Source organism: Pristis pectinata, chromosome 4, assembly GCF_009764475.1.
Source record: "Pristis pectinata isolate sPriPec2 chromosome 4, sPriPec2.1.pri, whole genome shotgun sequence".
Taxonomy (NCBI): domain Eukaryota; kingdom Metazoa; phylum Chordata; class Chondrichthyes; order Rhinopristiformes; family Pristidae; genus Pristis; species Pristis pectinata.
Genome location: NC_067408.1, coordinates 51,281,018 through 51,305,599, shown reverse-complemented (window position 1 = coordinate 51,305,599; position 24,582 = coordinate 51,281,018). Strand labels below are relative to the sequence as shown.

Genomic DNA, 24,582 nt, shown 5'->3' with positions numbered 1-24,582 from the left:
AAAGGATATGATGAAAGATAAGCAGAGAGTGTAAACTTTGAGAAGCATTAAGAAACAGAATTAAAGCTCCAATTGGTGCTGTGTATTCTTCTCCCTGATGGAATTCAGGATTGTAGCTCTAACTTCCACCCAGCAGGACTATGTGAATTTGATTTAAAACCCTGCAAGTTTTGACAAAGTGCAGAATGTTCGTATTGGATGAACATTGGATAAACAATGCTCTCACTGAACCAAACAATGAGTGTAAACCAATCACTGGCAATCTCGTGTCCTAATCCCTCCCCTAGTGGCCATGTGATGACATACATGAACCATCAGTGGCTCCGCTGGATAAAAATATTGTAGATTCATTTCAGTCTCTTCATTGATCTAAACCGTGGCCTTTTAGAAATCAAAACAATATAAATTACAGATGTGATGGGTTGATATAATGACAGCTGTGAGCTGGGTGGAAACCAGATGGGAGAGATTCACAGGTGAAGGAGGTGATGGTGTTTGTGGATGGTCGAGTACAAGGAGAAGATACAGGGGTAACAAGATTAGCTTTGATGAAAAATGGTGTTCATAGTTAATCATATGGCTGCTCCTAACTTAATCACCTTATAAATTTAGCCTCCAGGTCTGATCATCTTACAACTCAGTAATGAATCCAGGTTGAATTTGCCCCGGCAATTCATTTAATTTGTTCCTTATGGTCTATGAGAAGTGGGGGAAGGGGTTTCAGTGTGCTCAATGCTTGGAGAGTTGATTACTCCTGTTCTACTAAGGAGAATGATGTGGGAGGTATCACTTTTATTTTTGTTTATCCAGGTTTGGTTTGGTTACATGGGAGTGGCTGATCGGGTCATTTTTGCTTCAAGCAAAGCAAATGATGCTGCTTTGGGTCACGTGGTTAATGGTAGACATGCTGTTGTGAGTTTTATACCACTTGTGTTGCTGTTCTGCTTCAGCACTTCTCCCCTATGTACACACAGCAGCTCCATTATTTAGCCAAGTGGAGGTAGAGTGATCATAATGTTGAAACACTTCAAGGATGACATGTAGGAGTCCTTGAAACATTTCACCCTCCCTCCCTGAGTGCACCCTTCCTCCTTTGGCTCCCCATACAGTATAAGATCATTCGCAGTGCCTCATCTGAAATCTCCAATCTCTTCTGTGATCTCACCAGCAGAGTGTGGATGCTGGAATGCCTGCCCCAGTGAGGACCTTGATCACCCTGAAACTATCTTACCATTTTCTCTTCTCCCTTTCCAGGCAGCCCATGTTGAAGTGGTTCAGTTTCACAGCGCAGCCTCTGGGCACTGTCCAGGTTACACATACATACGCCAGGATCGACAGCTCAAGGGTTTTGGAGACTTTGAGTTTTGCTCGCTGCGCGTCTCACGTACTTGCACGTAGTTTGTCAAAGGCCACGCTTTCCTTTGTATTTCACAGTGTACTGCTAAGGAAGATGAAGTTGCCGACTGCATGGACAATTTGATGTGTGACGGTAAGCTCTACATAAGGCTTTCCTTGTACAGCTGAGTGCATCAATGCTCTCATCTTGACGTTAACTGCGAGACCACAAGCTGAAGAGATTTGATGCATCCACATACTGCTGAATCTGCACTGTTATTTAATAATATTAAGTTTTCCAAGATCTATTTGATTTTAGCATCTGTGATGTTTAAATCCTGATCTAAATGCAGCTATCATAATAATGGTGGGATACTGTGTATGTGCAGTATGAAATGAATCTGATTTCTTTCTGATACTCACTTCAGTATTACTTGCCAGTGTTAAACATAAACAGCTGGACAGATAGAAGGAAGACTAATGATTTTGTGGAACCTTGCTTGTTTTTCTAAAACAAAGTAAGCCAAGCACATTTAAGTTACTTTAACGTACAAACATCACAGGGAGAGTCTCAGAGGTGGGGATGCGAATCGGATAGCTGGAGCTGTACAGCAGCCGCACTAACTGCTGCGTCATTGTGCCGCCCATGGAGGGATAGAAGCAATCCCTTCAGCCAGCCTGGATGTCATCGACTAGCTATCAGACCTCAACGTACAATGTTCTCATGCATCTTTCCTGCTGTTGTTTGTATTGCCAGAGCAAGCAATGGTGATTAACAGCGGGACGACAAAATCTTCTCGGTGGCTGCTTGGCAATCACTGATATAAATAACATTCCTGGCCACTGGCCAATGCATTTCATCAAATGGGCTATGTTGTAATGGTTCATAAGAGCAACACAGCACAACTGAAGTCAATGCATCAGCACACTAATAGAGAAACATCAAGTTAAAACACTTCCAGTTCTAGGGGCTGTTGTGCTTGCAAGTATTATACTGTATCTGTTTTAATTCTATCAACTTGAACATTTTTGCTACTTTTTTTTTATTATTGTGTGAGGAGATGGCAGCACCACAGTGGTGCAGCAGTTAGTGCTGCTCCTGTTGCATAGATCCAGCTGGCTGCAGGTGTTGTCTGTGTGGAGTTTGCATGTCCTCCCTATGACTGTGTGGGTTTCCCCTGGGAGCTTCAGTCTCCTCCCACATCTCACAAATTCATTCAGCTCAGTAAGTAGGTTGTTCATTCAGCCTGTTGTTTGTTGCCTGCTCTTTGCTGGGATAATTCAGAAGTTATCCCATTGTCCCAAACTCTCCCAAGAGATTAATTAGCTATTGTAAAATACGTCCAGTGTAGGTGGGTGGCAGGAAAACCAGAAAAACTGGAGAGAACAGGGAAATAAGTTGGTGAATGGGACTGATCAGAATGCTCTGAGTGCCAGCATGGACACATGGGCCAAATGGCCTCCTTCAATCGCATAAGATCATTTGAAAGATATAAGAGCACAAAACTGCAGGAGGGGATCAGCACAATTTTGTCCCTGTACTTCTTGAATGGTCCTGCTTTATGATCTACAGATGCTCTGCAGTATAATATGTGGTTTACTCTCCATCCTGTTCTTAGTTACTCTGTGCCCTGAGAGGACAGAGAGCTGACTTGTTTCCAGAAAAGCATCCTGTTTGAATAGGTTGAGAGAGTGTGGTTATTATTATTTGACAACTCAGTTTTACATCTAAACACTGACACTGCATTTCTAGCCTAGGAGAGCATTACACTTGCTGGAAATTGTGACCCCAGATTATGCATCTAATTTACACTGGCACCTTTTAGAAATTAATGATGAAGTGCAATTGGCACAAAAATCATGCAAACTTGCACTCTGAGGACTACAACTATGGTTCACAGGGAAGAGACCACATCAGTGTATGGAATTTTCTGTGGAATACTGGTGCTAAATTCACCGAGCAAAAGCACAGATTACCTCAAAGCATATTTTATGAATAATTGGGAATAAGGGCAGACTATCAGTTTTCCTGGGAAGCCAGTAATTAGGAATCATCAGGTGGAAGTTGTTGCTATGGCTCAGCAGTTAGTCCTGCTGCTTCACGGCTCCAGGGACACAGGTTCAATCCTGACCTTGGGCACTCTCTGCACAGATGGCATGTTCTCCCTGTGGCCATGTGGTCTTCCATCGGATGCTCCAATTTCCTTCCACATCCCAAAGATCTGTTGCTGATGGATTAATTGGCAACTGTAAATTGCTCCTTAGTGTAGTTCAATGGCAAAAAGAATCAAAAGGGAGCTGATGGATATGTGTGAGAGAGAGAATAAGTTGAGGGGTACAGGAAAATGAGGGGGGCAATGGAACTGACGGGGTTATTCTCTGGGAGCTAGCAAGGACTCAATAGGCTGAATGGCCTCCTTCTGCGCCATTGTGAGGATAAGAGTGAGCACTAAAGCTTGCAGTGGTGCCTTACCTCAGAAGGTTGTAGAACATTGAATGCCTTGTCATGGAGACTGGCTGACAAGTAGATAAATATTTGGCAGAGGAAGGTGCCGGTTTAAGGGAGAAGGTTGGGACAGTGGAATAAGTTCTGAATTACTCCAGCAGGGACCGAGACAAAAAAGCAGCAGAACAAATGGACAACCTACCCACTGAGCTGTAAATGTCAATAATTTTAGACCCTGTCTACACATTCATGGGGCTTTTCACATGGAAGAGCACTGCTGGCACTTAAAAGCCTGTTGCCCACAACTAAATGGTTAAACAGACTTGCTGTCCCTTTAAACTTGATTGTTTCTCTTGCGCTCAGAACTGGGCAAGCTAACCTGCATTCCTAATCCTGTGACCTAAGCAGCAAATGGAGCGTTGGAAAATTGGGCTTAATGTCACCGATATCTTTTGTTCTTGAATAGTTTTTGTGGAATCATGACCTAAAATTGGAAATAATGTAGCTTTCTCTCAGCCCCATATGGCAATTTCTTTGTCTTAGTTCCATCAGAAATGCCTAATGTATTTGGAACTTTCAAAGCTACACATTGTCCTATTGTTCACTGAGATCCTCATTACATTAATTGGAATTGACTGAAAAATCATTAGAGACATGAAGCTTTCTTCACAGAACAGCAACAGAGCTATCCAAAATCATCTTGCTGCTATATTTGCAGAAAAGAATGTTTCCAGTACACTTTGAAACATTATTGTACTCAACATAATACCCTTCTCTCTGCAGTAAAGACATCATATGATTACAATATCAATAATTACGTCTTCTGTGGAATACTTCTCAAAACATTGCAAATGTTTTTGCAGGAGATCTTCTCATCATTTCAACATTTATCCAGAATGGTTATAGTTTTTTTTCATAAAACAGAAGGAAAACAGATGACACTTCAAATACTGAAACATTTTTATTACACTCATCTGATAGCTATGTCAGACTAGAGTACCAAGATTAGGGATCAGCTATCTTGGGGAATTTATTTCTATTTCTATTTCTGACAAGCAGGGTAAATCTCTAGTGCTGAGCGGTAGGTGAGTAGTGACATAAAAGGAATGGAACATGCCTATCATAATAGCCCGAATTTATTGGGTAGGGCACCTTGCAATGTGCCACGGGAATTGTTTTTTTTCCTTGCACCACAAAGCCCTAATTACATTTGCTCTGTAAATTGCTGGAAGTGCAAAATGATAATCGAGGCAAAAGCAAAAAGGATATTAAAATCCTTGGGAAACAATGAAACCAACAATCTCCTTAATCAATTCACTGTAAATATTTTAACATTTAGCAAGACTCTGGCAGCAGTGTGATGAATCTTATTTGAATAATACTTATTACCAAATTACATGCAGGAAAATATATTGCCTGTGGAACAAAACATTTAAACTTATGTCCAAGAGAGCCTAATGCAGCGAGTTTGATTCTTTTCTTTAAATGGCATTATTTGTGGAATCAGCATGATTTTTGGTTATCCACCAATTTGTTGACACACAGACATTGCGGAGCAGGGGACACTAAATACTGGCAAGTGGAAATAAATGCCTCATCAATCTTACTCCCAGTCAGAATACACAACATATCAATTTAAGAGAATATTTTAAATAGTCTGTTAAAGCAGTTTAACTTGTATCCTGATTGCGTGCGACATGCAGCATTATAGGATCACAACCTCTGAATCATTAACAGTTACCAAAGTGTGTGACCATTGGAAGCAGATTAACTCATTAACATGATCCTTACACAGTTAAATAGCAGCTATGAATTCCCGTGGAGTGTAATTTGTTTTCACATTGCAGCAATTACTCCCTCTCATCTCCCTCTCCCCAGTTTTTCCCTGTTCAATGGAATTTTCCAATAACATGGCCTATGACCAACCTCTGGTCCAGTAATTCAAGAACACATTACCATAGTATCATACGATCATGTAATCAAAGAATTGTACAGCACAGAATCGGGCCCTTTTGGCCCACCTCATACATGTCGACCATGATGCCTATCTACATGAATCCCATTTGCCTGCATTAAGCCACAATCCCTCTATGCCTTTATTATCCAAATACCTGTGAAGATGCATTTTAAGTGTAATTGTATCTGCCTCTACTATATCCCCTGACAGCTCATTCCAGATATTCATCACTTCCCCCTCAGATAACCTTTAAATTTCACCCATCTCACCTTAAAGGTGCCCTCTCATTCTAGACTTCCCTGCTCCGGCTAAAAGACTAACTATCTCTCCGATCTATGCGCTTCACAATTTTATAAACCTCTGTAAGGTCACCTTCAGCCTCCTACATTCCAGTCAGGATAAAACCAGCCTGTCCAATCTCTCCTTATAACTACAGTCCTCCATTCCAGCCACCATCCTGGTGAATCTCTTCTGCATTCTCTCTATTGCTACCACATCCTGCCTGTAGTGTGATGACCAGAACTGTACACAATATCCAAGTCTGGTCTAACTAATGTTTTGTACAGCTGCAACATGACACCCCAACTATTATACTCAAAGCCTCAGCTTTTGAAGGCAAACATACCAAATGCCTTCTTCAGGACCCTATCCTCCTATGTCGCCACTTTTAGGGAGCTAAGGACTTGCACCCCAATGTCTTTCTGTACATCAACTCTCCCAAGGCCTCTGCCATTTACTCCATATGTCCTACCAGAATTTGACCTCCCAAAGCGCATTACCTAAGACTTGTCTGGATTAAAGTCCATCTGCCACCATTCCACCATATCAGACTTTAAACTCAACTAAGTGAGTTTGTTCTGAAAATCTCTCCTTTCACTGTGAGAGTGCAGTATGTGCCAGCTCAATCAATAATTGCAATCTATCTCAGTGTGTGAGATAGAAGCACACTGTGGAGTGAGGCGAGGGAAGGGTTTAAAATAAGAAGTAAGCTTAAATCCATATCCAACCTCTCAGTGGTATGCACCATTTCAGCCCCAGCCACTGACAAGTCAAAAGTGATTGGAATAAAAATATTAAATGCCTGAAACTCTGACCCTATTTCTCTTTCGACAGATGCTGACTGACCTGCTGAGTATTTCCAATATTTTCATCTTTACTTCAGATTTCCAGCATCTGCAGTTTTTAATTTTCACTACTGCTCTGATCTTGCCTGAATTATTAAATCTCTACGTCAGCATTCATAGATCAATGTACATGTTGAAAATAGTGCTTTAGAAATAAAGACTTGAATTTATATAGTGCCAAAGTCAAAATCACAGTCGAGTTTCCTGTCATATGCACAAGTATGTGTACGCACAGATGCAATGAAAAACTTGCTTGCAGCAGCATCACAGGTAGATAGCATTAGATAAGCAGCATTCACAAGAAAAACATAAATTAAACATAAATTATACACAATTTTTACAAGAAAAAACAGAATTAGAACAAATAAAAAACAAAGTCCATTTTAGTGCGAAGTAATCAAAGTGGTCATAGTGTTGCTAAACTGTGGTGATTAGTGCCTTTAAAAGAGTCAAGATGGCCCAAAGCGCTTTACAGCCAATGTATATATTTCTTAAAGTATTTTCACTTACATTTACACCATGATAGCCAATTTACATACAGCAAGGTCCTGGAAACAACAATGAGGTGAATAAACAATTAACCTGTTTTAGAGGTGCTAACAGAGGGGTGAATATTGGCCACGACATACTTTGAAAATGTGTGATGGGATCTTCCACATTCACTTGAAGAGGAAGGTGGTTTAACATCTCAACCAAAGGATGATGTTCTCAACAAAGCAGCAATCCCTCAGTACTGTACCAATGAATCTAAGTTATTGGCTTAAGTCCATAATCATCTATTACCTGTGGAATCAGCAACAAATTAATGGATGAATTTGAGGAATACAAAATCCTGACAACCAAATATGACAGTAACGTCAACTTTACTCCCAGTCAAAATCTACAACAAATCATTTTAGAACAACAGTCTAATCAATGCAACAAATCTAAACTGCCACATGTACCATAAACAGGATCAATCGTTAAAGTTATTAACTGCTTTCAAGGTGCAAGACTATTGAAACCACATTAATTTATTGACATGGTCCTTTTACTGTTAAATGGCAGCCATGACTTCCTGTGGAGTTTAACTTGTTTTTACAGTGTACCAATTATTTGACACTCATCTCCCAGTCCCCAGTTTTTCATGTTTTTTTTTGCAATTGTCTAACTAATGGCATAGCCTGTTGCAACCTCTGGTCTAGTAATTCAAGAGCTAATCCCTATGTCACACATTGAACCCAGATCAGTGAACTGGGATCCAGGGATCAGCAAACCCACAACCAGAGAGAACGCAAGAAACAGGAGCAGTATTGGACATTAGGACAATTGTTGATTTTCCATCTCATGTCCTTCCTGTTCTAACACCACTTCCTCAGATTCCCTCAATATCACAAAATCCATCAATCTCAACCTTTTAAATGCTCAACAACTGAGTATCCACAGCCCATTGTGGCGCAAATTGCAAGCAGTAAAAACCTTTACAGTGAAGATGTTTCTCCATACCTCAGTTCTTTATCTGAGACTCTGTTCCAGCACTGGGAAACATTCTCCCAGCACTCAGTCAAGCTCATTAAATTTTATATACGTTTCAAAATGATAATGTTTAATCTTTTAAACACTGGGGAACAGAATCATAACATATTCTCACATCATAACACTATCTATGGCTTGGCCCAGTAGAACTTTGTTGCACTCCCTCCAAGTTAAATATTCCTCTCCTTCAGATAGAAGGCTAGAAATACATTGTGATCTCACTAATGCCCCATAAAGTTGCAGCATACTTTATTTTCATTTTCCAATCCTTTTCCCTTCCTGATTGGTTGCTGCATCTGCTTGTTAACTTGATGATATGTGTACTAGGCTATACAGATCCTTTCGAGTATGAACATGTCCCAGTTTTCCAACATTTAACAACTGGTGTTTATCATTGACAAATTTCACTTGTCATTCCATTTCTCACACCGATGAACAGCACAAGGGGCTGCAGGTGCTGGAATCTGGAGCGAAAAAACAAACTGTTCATTTCCCTCCACTGATGCTGCCTGACCTGCTGAGTTCCTCCAGCAGTTTTTGCTTGTCCCACATTCTTGTCCCTGTCTTTTTGCAGCTTCTCTGCTTCTTACTCACATGCTACCTCCTCATTTAGCTTTGTATCATCATCAGGCTTGGACATATTACATTCAGTCCCCCTCTAATGCACTGATATATATTAGAAAACATGTAAAAGACAGGCAATGATCCGAATGATACCTCAGTCAGCCAATCTATAATTGACATGTTGCATCCTATTCTCTGTTGTTGATCAATTTTCAAATGATATTGATATATTACTCCCAGCCCTAATGAGCCTTAGGTTTTTTGTCGTCAGTTAACTTGTGGCTCCTTGTCAAGTATTTTTTTGGAAAATTTAAATACAACATATCATAAGAACAGAAGAGATAGAAGCAGGATTAGTCTGCTGCAATATTCAACAAGATCATGACCAAACTTTGACCTCAAACACCATTTTCTAGCCCTATTCCCATATCCCTTGATTCCTTTAATATGCAGAATTCCATCGACTTCTGAACGCAATCAATGATTGAGCCTCCATAACCCTCCAGAGTAGAGAATCCTAAAGAATCACCACATCTGAATGAAGAAATTTCTACACATTTCCGTCCTAAAGGATTTACACCTTATGTTGAGACCCTGAGCCTTAGTTCCAGACTCCTTATCCAGGGGAAGCTTCCTCCCTGCGTCTATTCTGGTAGACCCCCTTAGAAGTTTTTTGTGACCACTTGCTCCTCCTTGAAGTTAAAATCTCACATATAACAACTGCCAAACATAATTCACTTTTCATAAATCCTTACTGGCTCTACCCGGTCACATTATGATTTTTAAATGCCCAGTTATTGCCTTCTTAGGAACAAATTCCAGCATTTCTTCCACTAATGATGTCAGGCCAACTCTCCTACGGAGAAACCCCTGCTTCTCTTTCTCTCTCTCTCTCTCTCTCTCTCTCTCTCTCTCTCTCTCTCTCTCTCTCCCTCCCTCCCTCCCTCCCTCTCTCTCTCTCTCTCTCTGCTTTCTTGGATTATAAACCTTGAAACGTTCTCAGATTTGCAGGCATAATTTGAAATTCTCGGGAATGCTGTAAGATTGAAGCCAATGCTTCCCCCACCTCTGCAGCTGCTGCTTCGGAAACCCTGCAATGTAAGTCATTAGATCCAGTAGACCTGTTGACTTTTGGTCCCATTAGTCCCTCCAGTGCTACTATTTTTCTAAGTTCATCCTTCTCATGGAACCTTGGCTTGGAACATTTCTGATGTTCTTTTATAATGTTTATTCATGATAAAGTGGGTTATGAAATAGTTGTTCGACGTCCTTGTTATATCCTTATATGCCATTATAATTTCACCAGCCTCTCTTTTCAAGGGATACACAATTATGATCACATCCTTTTGGTATTTTATCACTCTTGCTATTTTACTTTCATATTTTATTTTCTCCCTTTCAATTTTGCCGTATTCTGAAATTTTCTCAACCCTCAGACTTTCCATCACATTTGGCAACATTGACATTTTTTCCCTTTAATCTAATTCCATCTTTAACTTTTTCACTTGAGGTCCACAGTTTCTATGGGGTTTTTAATGAATGTACATTTATTCTGATTTTCACACAGATTTAAATTTGCCTCATTAGCTACCTGTTGTACTTTGTTCAGATTTAAGTTTCATTTTCCAGACTTAACCAAATCATGCTTAGTTTCATACGATCATTTTTCTCTCATGGGCTCCTCCAGTGCAAGGTCATTACCTGTTCCATTGTATAACGCTAGATCTAAGATAGCCTCTTCTCCAGTGGGTTCCTTGACATATGGATCAAAAAAAACTATCTTGAACGCCATCCAGGAACTTGTACTCCACATTATTATTGCTGATTTGGTTTGTCAAGTATTCTATGATCACTGTAATAGAGGCACTGCTTAGTTCCTGATCTTCGCACTGCTTCACGCTACATCTTCACCACCCAGATGTTACCATCACCAGTGATTTCCTCCCTCTTTGTGGTTTATCAGCTTCTCTGAAACCATATTCTGAGTTTCTGATCTAAAATCCTTTCTTCCTGGAATCTTAATCCCATCCATTTTTAAATAAAATTACCATCCAGCAGCCCTTCCATTCCCCACACAGCTTATCCCCACCGCCCCACAATCACTCCTCTTTTGCTCTGCATACCTCACCTAAAATTCAGATACTTGGGAATACTTGGTAACTCGGCCTTCATGTCTTCATAACAGCTATCAGATCAAATTCACATGTCAATCTGTGTTATTACTTCAAGAATGTTGTTATGAATGCTTCATATGCAGTGCCTTGAGTTTAAAATCCCTGATGTCACCTCATGTCTTATCTGTTAAGCCTCTTGACTGCCTCTGGCTATTTTTACACCAATCATTTCTCTGTCTTTGATGTTTCTCCTACTGCTTTTGAGCCTGCCCTTTCCTGATTCTTCTCACTACACTCACAGTCCATTACCTTATCTTACAGCGGTGAGTTGCTATCACTGACTCACCCTGAGATACAGAAAGGCACAATGGATTTGGTCCCCTGATCAAAGCCAGGATTACTCTGTTTAAAAGGATGCTGCAAAGTGCCACAAGTCTGAGGTATGTGCCAAATGGATCTTGATACTTGGGACCTTCACAGGTTGCCAATGTCTGGCATTACAGAGCTCTTGCATAACCAGATGCTTCAGGTACATCTGTAGGTCGTGGTCTAACCAATCTCCTGTCATCTACAACAAAGCAATGTAATTATAGCCGCCCTGCTACCGCCTTTCACTCTGGTGCCCTGGCATGGTGGAAGACCAGTTCAACATTAATATTGATGCTCGACTGCTTGTCTGTCAATCTTGTATTAACCATTGGCTCTCTATTAGACTTAAGAGAGCTGGATCCAAGTCACAATTATCAATCTAATTGCAGACATTAAAAATGTACCTGTTAAAACTAACTGTATCAAACAGGATTGTGGCCACCAGTAATAATTTAAATGGTGACTTACTTGTTACACAGAAAGCCTCAATCAGTTGGCCTACTTTCTGAAACTGTACAAATTAAAGAAACCTCAGTAGGCTGTCACATATCAAGGAATGACAGTTGTGTTGTTCATTTACTAATATTAATGGATGAATCCACAGGGCAACATTTAACTGAGCTTGGCATCAAAGAGCCCTGGTCGCATTAGAATCAAGTGGGAAAACCACTCCAGTGGCTGGAGTTGTAGGTCACACAAATGAAGATGGTTGTGGTTGTTGGAGGTCAATCATCCCAGCCCCAGGACATCACTTCAGGAGTTACTCAAGGCACAGCCATCTACAGCTGCTCAATGACCTTACTTCCATTGAAAGGTCAGTGGCAGAAAGGTCAATGTTCAATTCCATGAAAATTCCTCAGCATATGAAGCTCTCATGCTTGCATGCAGCAAGACCTAGACAGCATCAGGCAAGGGCTCATAAGTGGCAATTAATATCCATGCTGTAAACATGACAAGCATTACTACCAACAAGAAAGAGTCTACCCATCTACACAATCATATTATTATTGACATCAACAGACTAGATGTCAATGAAAAAGACGATGATGCTGGAGGAAGTCAGCAGGCCAGGCAGCATCCGTGGAGAAAAGCAGGCGGTCAATGTTTCGGGTAAGGACCCTTCTTCAGGACTGAAGATAGGAAAAGGGGAAGCCCAGTATATAGGAGGGAAAAGCAGAGCAGTGATAGGTGGACAAAAGAGGGGAGGCAGGTTGGGCAAAGGGTGGTGATAGGTAGATGCAGGTAAGAGATATTGATAGGAAGGTGCGGGGGAGGAGGAGAGAGTAGATCCACTGGGGGATGGGTAAAAGATAAGGGAAAAAAAGGCTAGGAAAGAGAAGAAGAGAAGAAGCATGGTGGGGGGGGAGGGGTTTGTGGGGAAGGGGCGGTGGGGATTACCTAAAGTGGGAGAATTCAATATTCATGCCATTAGGCTGCAAGGTTCCAAAATGGAAAATGAGGCACTGTTCCTCCAGTTTGGAATTCTCTTGGCAGTGGAGGAGGCCGAGGACTGTCATACCAGTGATTATGTGGGAGGCTGTGTTGAAGTGACTGGCAACGGGGTGATGCAGATCGTGGTTACGCACAGAGCACAGGTGTTCTGCAAAATGGTCAACTAGTCTATGTTTGGTCTCACCAATGTAGAGGCGGCCACACTTGGAGCACCGAATGCAGTAGATGATATTAAGGGAGGTGCAGGTGAATCTCTGTCTCACCCGAAAGGACTGTTTGGGTTCCTGGATGGAGGTGATGGTGGTGCTGTAGGGGCAGGTGTTACACCTATGGCAGGGGCAGTGGAAAGTTCCCGGGGTGGGAGTGGGATGGGTGGGGAGGGAGGAGTGAATGAGGGAGTCGCGGAGAGAGCAGTCCCTGCGAAAGGCAGAAAGGGGTGGGGAGGGGAAGATATGCTCAGTGGTGGGGTCCCGTTGGAGATGGCAGAAGTGGTGGAGAATGATGTGTTGAATACATAGGCTGGTGGGATGACATGTGAGGACAAGGGGGAAGCCTATCCCTGTTGGGTCCGGTTCTCCCTCTGTGCCCTCCACTCTACCCTCTCTGCTAATCACTCTATCCGTCGTTGCTCTCTCCGGTTCTCCCTCCGTGCTTTCCGCTCTACCCTCTCTGCTAAAAATCCTCTGTTTCTCTAGTAATACTTGATGTCAATATTTGATCAAAAACTCAACTGGATGAGCCACATAAATACTGTTGTTACAAGAGCAGATCAGAGACTGATTATCTTGCAGCAACTGAGTCAAAGCCTTCTACCACCTAAAATGCACAAGTCAAGTGCATGATGGAATACTTTTCACTTGCCTGGATGAGTTCAACTCTAGCAACAGCCAAGGATCCCTTGGCTATTCACCTAGGCATCTCCGACAGCATCTCCCAAACCCATGGCCTTGAACCACCAAGAGGGACAAGGGCAGCCGTCACTGGAGAACACCACCACCTACAGGTTCCCCCTCCAATCCCATACCATCCTGACTTGGATAAATATCACCCGAACTTTAATCATTGCTGCGCCTGAGTCCTGGAACTCCCTCCCCAACACCATGGTGGGAGCACCCACACTAGAAACACTGTGACAGTTCGAGAAGGAAGCTCACCAGTCCCCTCTCAAGGTCAATCAGGAATGGGCAATAAATGCTGGCTTTGCCGATGATGCCTGATCCTCAAAACCAGATAATTAAAAAGGAGTTGTGTGCTTTCGAACATCCAACAAATAGCCAACATGGAATACTCCAACTGACAGGACACAATGAAAGTGTTCCCCATCCTAACAGTGCTCAGCTTCACCTCCAAAAATTCTGCATTTGTTCCTCGTGACCAGTAATTCAAGAGCAACCTCGTGAGTGTAAGGTAACTCTGTGATGGACTTCCTCTGCCAAACAATTCCTGATAATTGACTGCAGCATAATATACAAACATACCAAGATATGAATTAGGAGTGGGGGTAAGGCCATTCAGCCCCGTAGGGTTACGGCACTCAGGACTTTGAAACAGCTGGTTAAAGAATAAATGTCCCTGTACTTTCATCCTGGGTTGGTCAAGAACTAATAGGTAAAGGTTTATATCTCAGAAGTGGGTAGTATAACTCACATGTAACTATAACTGAGGTATAATAATCACTGTTTCAACTGTAATTTTTAAGTCATCCCAGAACTCTATACCTGAGTGACTTTCTTGCATATGCTTGACTAAACTGGCGAACAAATTAACTTAAGTCTTGACTGATTATGGAGGGGTGCAGATGGTAACTCTTACAAAAACACCTCCCCCCACTCCTCAGGACATTCAATAAGATCATGGCTCATCTGATTGCAACCTCAGCTCCTCATTCCTGCCTGCCCACAGTAAACTTCTATGTCTTCGCTAATCAAGAATCAACTTACTTATACCTTAAAAAAATTCAAAGATTCTGCTTCCAGTGACACCGTGAGGAAAAGAGTTCCAAAGACTTATGACGCTCTGAGACAAAATGTCTAGCCTTAACTCTCTTGTAAATGGTGATGCCTTCATTTTTAAACAGTGACCCCTAGTTCTGGATTCTCCCACAGGAGGAAACATCCTCTTCACATCCACCCTGTCAAGCGCCCTCAGATTTTATATCTCATTTTAATTGTATAAAGGTGCATTACTCTACCAACAATGCTGCAGAGTATAAGATTACAAGTCCTATTATGTAATTTGGGGAGTATGAATTCATTTTAAAAGAAATCTGGAAATGAAGTTTGACAAATATGGTCTGGAAATAGATGGATTAGTTTAAAAACCCAAAAGATTCATTAAGTGCATCAGGAAAATGAGACCTGGCATCCTTGCCTGGTTGAAGTTGGATGCAACTTCACATTCACACTCACACCAATGAGATTGACTCTTAACAACCTTCTGATGTGCCAACAATCTCTCAGTCCTCTGCCCTGCAAGAAGTTATGAGCATTGCCATCCTTCATTGTCCTTGATGCTAATCAATCCAGGACACGTACTTGTAGTTCCTGAATTTTCTCCCTAAACCTCTCTCCTTGTCCATCTCTCTTTCTCTACCTTATAAGTAATTAGAATGTCCATGATTTTGCTCGGTTCTGATATCTCCTTCCATGGCTTATTAGGAAAAATTTATTTATTGATATCATGCTCTTTTCTAGCATTTCAAACATTTTGCTTCGCTAAAAGCATAATACAAAGCATGTGTGTGTTACTGTTGTCCCTTTTTCTCAGGAACATAAAAAATTAGAGCAGCAGTAGGCATTTGGCCCTTCCAGCCTGTTCTGCCTTTTGTTAAGATCAAGGCTAACATTCTACTATTCTCCTGCACTATCTCCATGTCCATTGATTCCCTTAAAATCCAGAACACTATCAATTTCTGTTTTGAATGAACTAAGCTTGCAAGATCTCTGAGGTAGAAAATTCCAAAGATTCATCACCCTCAAGGTTGAGAAATTTCTCCTCATCTCAGTCCCAAATGAATTAGAACCCCAAATCCTAAGACTGTAGCTTCTATTCTCGACGACTCCGCCAGGGAACTTTGTTAGTTTCATTTAGATATCTCATTCTCCTAAACTCCAGAGAATACAGGCCTAGTCTACTGAATCTCTTCTCATACAACAAACCCGCCATCCCTGGAACCAGTCTGATGAACCTTCACTCTGAGGCGAGTATATCTTATTTTATGTGTGGAGTCCAAAACTCTAAACAAAACTACAAGAGTAGTCTCACCAAGGCCCTATATAATTGCAAATGAGGGGTCTTCAACCTGAAATGTTGAATCCATTTCTTTTTCCACAGAAGGTACCCAACCTGCTGACTGTTTCTAGCATTTCCTGTTTATATTTCCTATTAACTATAATAAGACATTCTAACTCTTACACTTCAATCCCCTTAAAATAAAGCACAGCATGCTATTTGCCTTCCTGACTGTGTGCTGCATTTCCATCTGGGTTTTCAATGTCCATTGTACATCGCCACCTAAGTCCCTTTGAACATGAACATTACCCAGTCTCTCACCTTTTTTTGTGCACAGAAGTGAATAACTTCACACTTTTCCACACTTCCTGCATTTGCAATGATGTTGCCTTCTCTGTCAGCTTGTCCATATCCCCTTAATCCCACTGTATTTTTGCAGAAATTCTACCAAAATTGCAGCAACCAGCCAGGAGAAACCAACACAGTTAAAGAAAATTAGCTGCATTGGACCAATCCCTTGACTTGCTCTGTAATATAAAATGATTAAATATATTGAGTCAATATATATAGAGGGCCCTACTTGGGAGGGTACAATACTGGACCTTCTCTTAGGGAATGAAGCAAGGCAAGTAACAGTCAGGGAGCACTTTGGCTCGAGTGACCATAATTCTATTAGCTTTAAGATAGTGATGGAAAAGGATAGAACAGGTCCACAGGTTAGGGTCCTAAACCAGAGCAGGGCTAATTTTGGGGGAATCAGGCAGGATCTAGCAGAGTTCAACTGGGTGAGTCTGTTTGAAGGGAAAGGAATGAATAAGTGGTAGGCTTTTAAGAATGTGATATCAAGAGTCCAGGAGCAGCACGTTCCTGTTAGGGTGAAGGTTAAGTTTGGCAAGTTTAGGGAACCTTGGCTGTTGAGAGATATTGAGGCTCTGGTCAAGAAAGAGAAGGAAGCATACATTGGGTTTAGGAGGTTGAGGATGAATGAATCCCTTGATGACTGAAAAAAATTTAGAATACTCTTAAGAAGGAAATCAGGCGGGCAAAGAGAGGGTATGAGATGGATCTGGCAGATAAGGTTAAGGAAAATCCCAAGAGATTCTTTAACTATATTAAGAGTAAAAGGGTGGCTAGGGAGAGAGTAGGTTCCCTTAGAGATCAGCAGGGCTGCCTATGCCTCGAGCCACAGGAGATGGGTGGGATTTTTAACGAATATTCTTCCTTGTTTTTTATTAAGGAGAAAATCATGGTTGCTTAAGAGATTAGGGAAAATAGTGGAGATGTCTTGGAGGACATTTGTATTACCAGGGAAGAGGTATCTGCAACCTTACAGCGCATTAAGGTGGATAAATCCCCAGGGCCTGACCACCAAGTGCATCTTCAGATTTTGTGGGAGGCTAGAGAAGAAATTGCTAGGACCCTTGCAGAGATATTTGCTTCATCATTAGCCACTGGTGAAGTTCCTGAAGACTGGAAGGTGGCTAATGTTGTTCCGTTGTTTAAGAAAGGTAGCAAGGACAAGCCAGAGAACTACAGGCCGGTCAGCCTGATATTAGCAGTGAGAAAGTTACTGGAAGGAATTCTCAGGGACAGGATCTACCATCACTTAAATAGACAGAGCCTGATTTGGAGGAGTCAGCGTGGCTTTGTGCATGGAAAGTCATGCATGATGAATCTTTTATAGTTTTTTGAAGAGGTAACCAAAGAGGTGTATTGGTATTGGTATTGGTTTATTATTGTCACTTGTACCAAGGTACAGTGAAAAACTTGTCTTGCATACGGTTTGTACAGATCAATTCATTACACAGTGCAGATACATTGAGTTAGTACAGTGTGCATTGAGGTAGTACAGGTAAAAAAACAATAACAGAGTACAGAATAAAGTGTCACAGCTACAGGGAAGTGCATTGCAGGTAGACAATAAGGTGTAAAGTCATAACAAGGTAGATTGTGAGGTCAAGAGTCCATCTCAACATATTAGGGAACTGTTCATGGTCTTATCATAGTGGGATAGAAGCTGTCCTTGAGCCTGGTGGTATGTGCCCTCAGGCTCCTGTATTTTCTGCCTGATGGGAGAGAAGAGAGAATGACCCAGGTGGGTGGGGTCTTTGATTACGCTGGCTGCTTCACCAAGGCAGCAAGAGGAAAAGATAGAGTCCAAGGAGGGGAGGCTGGTTTCCATGACGCGCTGGGCTGTGTCCACAACTGTCTGCAGTTTCTTGCCGTCCTGGGCAGAGCAGTTGTTATACCAAGCCGTGATGCATCCAGATAGGATGCTTTCTATGGTGCATCGATAAAAGTTGGTGAGTGTCAAAGAGGACATGCCAAATTTCTTTAGCCTCCTGAGGAAGTAGAGGCGCTGATGAGCTTTCTTGCCTGTGGCGTCTATATGGTTGGACCAGGACAGGCTATTGGTGATGTTCACTCCTAGGAACTTGAAGCTCTCAACCCTCTCGACGTCAACACCGTTGGTGTAGGTAGGTGCATGTACACCACCCCCTTTCCTGAAGTCAATGACCAGCTCTTTTGTTTTGCTGACATTGAGGGAAAGGTTGTTGTCATGGCACCATGTCACTAAGCTCTCTTTCTCCTTCCTGTACTCCGAATCATCATTATTTGAGATATAGCCCACAACAGTGATATCATCTGCAAACTTGTAGATGGAGTTAGAGCAGAATCTGGCCATGGATGAGGGTAAGGCAGTGAATGTTGTCCATTTGGACTTTAGCAAGGCCTTCGATAAGGTCCCACATGGTAGTCTGGTCTGGAAGGTTAAGTCCCCTGGAATCCAGTGAGAACTACTTAGGGAGATTCAAAGTTGGCTCAGAAGTTGGAAGCAGAGGGTGGTGGTTGAAGGTTGTGTCTCGGAATGGAAGCCAATGACTAGTGGTTGATGTTGGGACCCTTGTCATTCGTTATTTATATAAATTATTTGGATGCGAATGCACAAGGTTTGTTCAGTAAATTTGCGGATGACACAAAATTAGAAGGTGTTGTTGATAGTGAAGAAAGTTATCGTAGATGACAGGGTGATCTTGATCAGTTAGGGAAGTGAACTGAGGAATGAGAAATGGATTTCAATACAGATAAGTATGAGGTGATGCATTTTGAAAAGTCAAACCAATGCAGGACTTATACTATGAATGGCAGGGCACTAGGGAGTGTCATGGAACAGAGGGACCTGGGAATACAAGTGCATAGTTCGTTGAAAGCAGTGTCACAGGTAGACAAGGTGGTGAAATAAAGTGTTTAGCACGCTGGCCTTCATCAGTCAGGGCACTGAGTATAAGAGCTGAGGCATTATGTTGCAGTTGTATGAGTCACTGGTGAGGCTGCACTTGGAGTACTGTGCACAATTTTAGTCACCCTGCTATGGGAAAGATGTGGTTAAACTGGGGAGAGTGCAGAAAGGATTTATGAAGATGCTGCCAGGACTAGGGGGCCTGAGTTATATGGAGAGGTTGCCCAGGCTAGATCCTTATATGGGCAGGCATGGTAGTGTAGCAGTTAGCATAACACTATTACAGTGCCAGCGACCTGGGTTCAATTCCGGCCACTGTCTGTAAGGAGTTTGTACGTTCTCCCCGTGTCTGCATGTGTTTCTTCCAGGTGCTCCGGTTTCCTCCCACATTCCAAAGACGTATGGGTTAGGAAGTTGTAGGCATGCTATGTTGGCGCTGGAAACGTGGCGAAACCTGTGGGCTGCCCCCAGAACACTCTACACAAAAGATGTATTTCACTGTGTGTTTTGATGTACATGTGACTCATAAAGATATCTTATCTTATCTATTCCTTAGAACGTAGGAGAATGAGGGGTGACCTCATGGAAATGTTTAAAATTATGAAAGGCTTAGATAAGGTGGATGGTATCAATCTTTTACCCAGGGTAGGGGAGTCCAAAACTAGGGAGGATAGATTTAAGGTGAGAGAGAAAAGATTTAAAAGGGACCTGAGGGGCAACTTTTTCACGCAGGGGGTGGTGACTATAGGGAATGAACTGCCAGAAGAAATGATTGAGGCAGGTACAATAGTATCATTTGAGTAGCACTTGGATAGGTACATGGAGGTGAGGGGCTTTCTTGGGCCAACATAAAAAATTGGGACTAGCAGGGTGAGCACTGTGGTCAGCATGGACTCATTGGGCCGAAGGGCCTGTCTCCATGCTGTATTGCTTTCTGACTCTAAATGATTAAAATGACTACTGGTTGTACTTGAAGAATTGCCCCTCCCACCATAAATCTCCTAGACTCCTTCTCTATAACACTGAATGGATAGCTGTCTATTGCCTTCAGGAACACAACTATCCTTTTAGGATCCATCTGAGCCTTTTCTTGAGACAGAAGACGGTATCACATGTGCGTACAGTAATGTAAAGATTTTAATGAAATATAAACATCAATATTTTGACCTCTGGAAAATATAATTAGTTTAAAACAAATTAAAGCATCTCGTGGAAGAAAGATCATAATTTTTATATATATAAGCTCCAAGTCCAGTGTTGAAAGAGGTATGACTCTGGTTGAATCAAAGTACCATGTTGTGACCTTTATGGATGATGCTTTGTGTTTAAGGAAAACACTATTTGTACTCTTATATATTACAAACTATTGGAGAAACTCAGCAGGTCAAGCAGCATCTGTGGAGGCAAAGAAATGCTCAACATTTCAGATCAGGACCCTGCATCAGGAAGAGAGAAAGTGGTTTCAAAGTCAAAAAAGGGTAAGTCATTGGAGGATTTCAAAGTGAAGTTGGTTTTTAAATTTAACGTATTATGGGCAAGCACCAATGCACTGCAGGTACCTCAAGAATAAATCAAATGCAATGCTTGTACAGGCAGTCCCCATGTAATGACAGGGTTCTGTTCCTGAGAACTGTTCATAACCTGAACTGTTTGTACATCGGAAATGAACAAAAACAGTATGTGGGAGAGGATCACAGTAACAGCTGAGATGGGCAAGCGAGCAGGCACGGGAAGAGCGGCCGCCAGCCGGCCTCACTGAGTGAGTGAGAGAGTGAGTGAGTCTCTCAGCACTCCCAGCTCTGCTCATCTCGACCCAACCCCCAATTGCTGCAGCTCAGGGATGGGGGCGGGGGGGGGGGGGAGGGAAGGCATGCAGAAATGCCCCATTCCCACCAGCAGAAGATGCCTGCAGCCCCGCAGCAGCCAGAAAATCAACCTTCATCCATCCCACCAGTCTCGCAAACACTCGTTCGTATATACAGGGTGTCCATAAATTGGGGTTTGTAACTTGCAGGGGACCTGCAATTGGCCTCTAAACACCTGAGCTTATGTTGATGCATGGATGTTGTCTCTGCCTAAAGATCTGTCAAATATCTGAATGGAGGGGCTGAGTTAAGTCCCCTCCAACAGGCATAGCCCTAATATAAAATCAGATGCCCCCCCAGTTAATGAGTAACCACCTCTGCCCCCAATCTATCCTGCTCCCAAAGCATCAGAAATTTAAAATCAACCCCCAATTTCATAAAAGTTAACTTTTAATGGCTATGAAAATGTCTGCATCTGCCTCACAACTCCAAACCCAACCCCTCCCTCATGAGCTAGGTGAAGCTGAATCTGGTGGTGTTTTTATTGGAGACACAAGAGATGGCAGATGCTGGAACCTGGAGCAACAAACAATCTGCTGGAGGAACTCAGCAGGTAGAGCAGCATCTCAGATTGTTTGTTGCACTGTGTTTTATTGATCTCCTGTGCTGGACTTGAAATCCATCACAGAGACTTCCAGCTTCCACCCTTCGACTATCTCACCACCAACGCTCTCGACTGTGTCTCTTGGCTCCATTATACAACGTGTTCCTCCAAGGTATCAACCGACACAAAGAGCAACTCCTCAATTATGTCCCATTGCCCACCACCGCTCACCAACCTCTATTCCCTGCCTTAAAGAGACAAATGGAAAATTCTTTATTTACACACCTCATGTCTTTTCATCTTACATGGCCAAACACACCCTCCACTTCCCAGAATTTGGTCTTTTTGCATGTTTTGCATCTCTGGTGATGCTGCTGCTTCACAGCTCCAGTGACCTGAGTTTGATCCTGACTTCAGTTGCCGTCTGTGTGTTTGTCTGTTCTCCCTGTTACTGCATGGGTTTCTTCTGGGGGCTCCAGATTCCTCCCACATCCCAAGGGTAAGTTAATTGGCCACCATAAATTACTTTTAGTGTGCAGGAGGGTGCGTTTGGCCACGTAATGGGAAAGTGGGGAGAATAGATTATAAGGAAAAATCCGGAGGAATGAGATTGTTCTGTGAGCAATCATAGATTCGAGGGACCGAAATAGCCTCCAATGTTGTATTCTGTGTCAGGAAACACAGAATCAAGTTAGAGAAACTGACAGCTATTTAATAAAAAACAAATAAACAGTTCCAATTAAAATGTCAAACATTCAGGGATGGCCTTATGACTGCACGAGTCAAACAGAGAGATGACAGCCAGCGCTGATGGGTTCTTCCAAGTTGCTCAATCAGTTATTTCGCCAGCCTGATCCCGGCCTCACTCACAAAGTTCGAGCGAAGGGCTGTCGACTCATGAGTCATCGAGATTTCGGACACGCTGCTGTTGATGAACCGAGCACCAGACCTGTTGATGCAAAGAGTCAGGTCTGTGGTCCTGTCGGGGCAGCAATTGTAGCGATAGGAATGTGGCCACAACTTGCACTTACAGCAATTTGCATGCACTTTTAAGTAACTCCCTCCGGCCGGTTTAATCAGTCCACTAAATCGCTTGTAAATGCAAACAAAAACATCGAGTTTGTGTGCTTTGCAGCTTGAGGATTAAATAGGTGAAGGCGCGGGGCAAGTGCAAAATTGGTGAACAATAGATCCCCGCAGTAAGTGAGAGTGCGGCAGCCCCGGTTGCAAGGGGTCACCGAGGGAGAACCGCATTCCACTACCGCAGTGCAGTTCCAGGCTGCCGCCACACCGTGGCTCTACTTCCTTTGCCTCGGCGCACCTGGGAGCCGAGCGCTGACACCGAGCGCCCGCCCAGCCCCTGCACCAACCCCGGCTGGCTCGCCGCATCAGCGCCAGCCTGCAACCCGTCGCCTTCTCTTTGTGTGCCGAGCAACAGCCACCTCTGCAACCACACCATTGCAAATTAACACCGCTTATTTTTTCCAAGGAATTGCTAAACATGCAATCAGAACCTGCAAACAAATTGACGCCTAACTGAGCAGTATGCACTCCGAGGACGGTTAATTTAATTTTTTTTACAAAAGTCTCTTAGGGCATGTCTTAAAGTCTCTGGCCTCTCGCCCAGAATAATTTTGCCTTTAATGCGTTCTGATTGCATGTCCTGAGATGACTTTACACAGCCCAGTGATTACTCCTGTTCAACAGTTCGTCCCCTGATCCGGTTACCGGAGCCATGGGTCACAGACTGGAGCAGGCTGACTCAGATGTCAACTATCCGCAGCACATCATTTCATTATTATCGATCCCTGTCAATGTCATATAATTCACTATTAATAAACAAAATGCACCACGAACACGATTCAAATCTTTGACAACTACCAAAGCAAACAGGGAGATATCTCATATCAAAAATATTCTTGGTCAGTTGCAAATCATTAACAAGTTTAATTTCGCAAACGAAAGTATTAAATGCAATGTTGTAAAAGTTTAGCAAGTATCCGGCGCTCCCCGTTATGACTGATTCCGGGGATGTTTCGGTTGGTCACGGTAGAGGGGGAGGGGGTGATTACCTTCAGGTCATCCCGGTTCTGCAGCCTTTCCTTGCCGCCCGCTGTTGTGATTTGCACCCCTGGGTTGTCAGCCGGCGCCGAGCTCTCGCTCGCCACGCTGGCCGTGTCGCTGGAAGCCTCGATATCCCGGGACGGGCCGTGCTGACCGGTGCTCCGGGAGCTCCGGGAACTCCTGCGACCGACGCTGAGTGCATCGAAATCCAAAGTCTTGCTCTCGTACGCTCCTTCCACCGAGCAGAACATGCCCCCATACTTCTGTCGCGGGACCTGGGCAGTCGTGCCCGGTCTGGCCAGATACACCGGGAGATCATCGTCCTTATCTCGGTTTCTCCTGTCCTCAGCCATTGATCTAGGTGGGCGAGGCAAGGAAGGTGGGTGCACACTGCGATATTGGGGAGTCAGAGGCTGTTGTAGTGAGCCGCTAGTGGCAGACTGCTTCTGAAATCCCTTGACACGGAAGTGATAACGCGTGTGCACCGCACACTGAACGCATTTTAAAGTACAGTTACCCCCCCCCCCCCCCACCCCTGTTTGCCTGGGCTCTCGCAGCGGACCGCCCGCAGATGAGCGACTGCAGCCGCAATCCCAGCAGACTGTTTGCAGAGAGTCGCCGCCAAGGGACCGAGACTGATGGCACACAGATGGGGGGGGGGGGGGGGGGGGAGGGAGGTGGGGGGGTGGGGAGAGGAAAACAAAGTGCCTCACCTTAAACCACCCAGCTCACCACGGGAGAGTTGTCGCTCTCCAAAAGAT

General features: G+C 43.2%; 1 protein-coding gene across 2 annotated transcripts in view; it reads right to left on the bottom strand.

Moving 5' to 3' along the window:
* The window catches only part of LOC127569012 (dihydropyrimidinase-related protein 3-like), a 159,510-nt gene extending 135,212 nt beyond the window's left edge, over window positions 1-24,298 (bottom strand). Inside the window, exon 1 of one of the 2 annotated variants that reach the window (XM_052013261.1) lies at window positions 23,830-24,298. In XM_052013261.1, coding sequence (XP_051869221.1) covers window positions 23,830-24,174 — 345 coding nt within the window. In that variant the 5' untranslated portion in view covers window positions 24,175-24,298. The remainder of the gene's footprint in view (window positions 1-23,829) is intronic. The other variant, XM_052013262.1, reaches the window with a different exon arrangement.
* Between the last annotated feature and the right edge of the window lie 284 nt (window positions 24,299-24,582).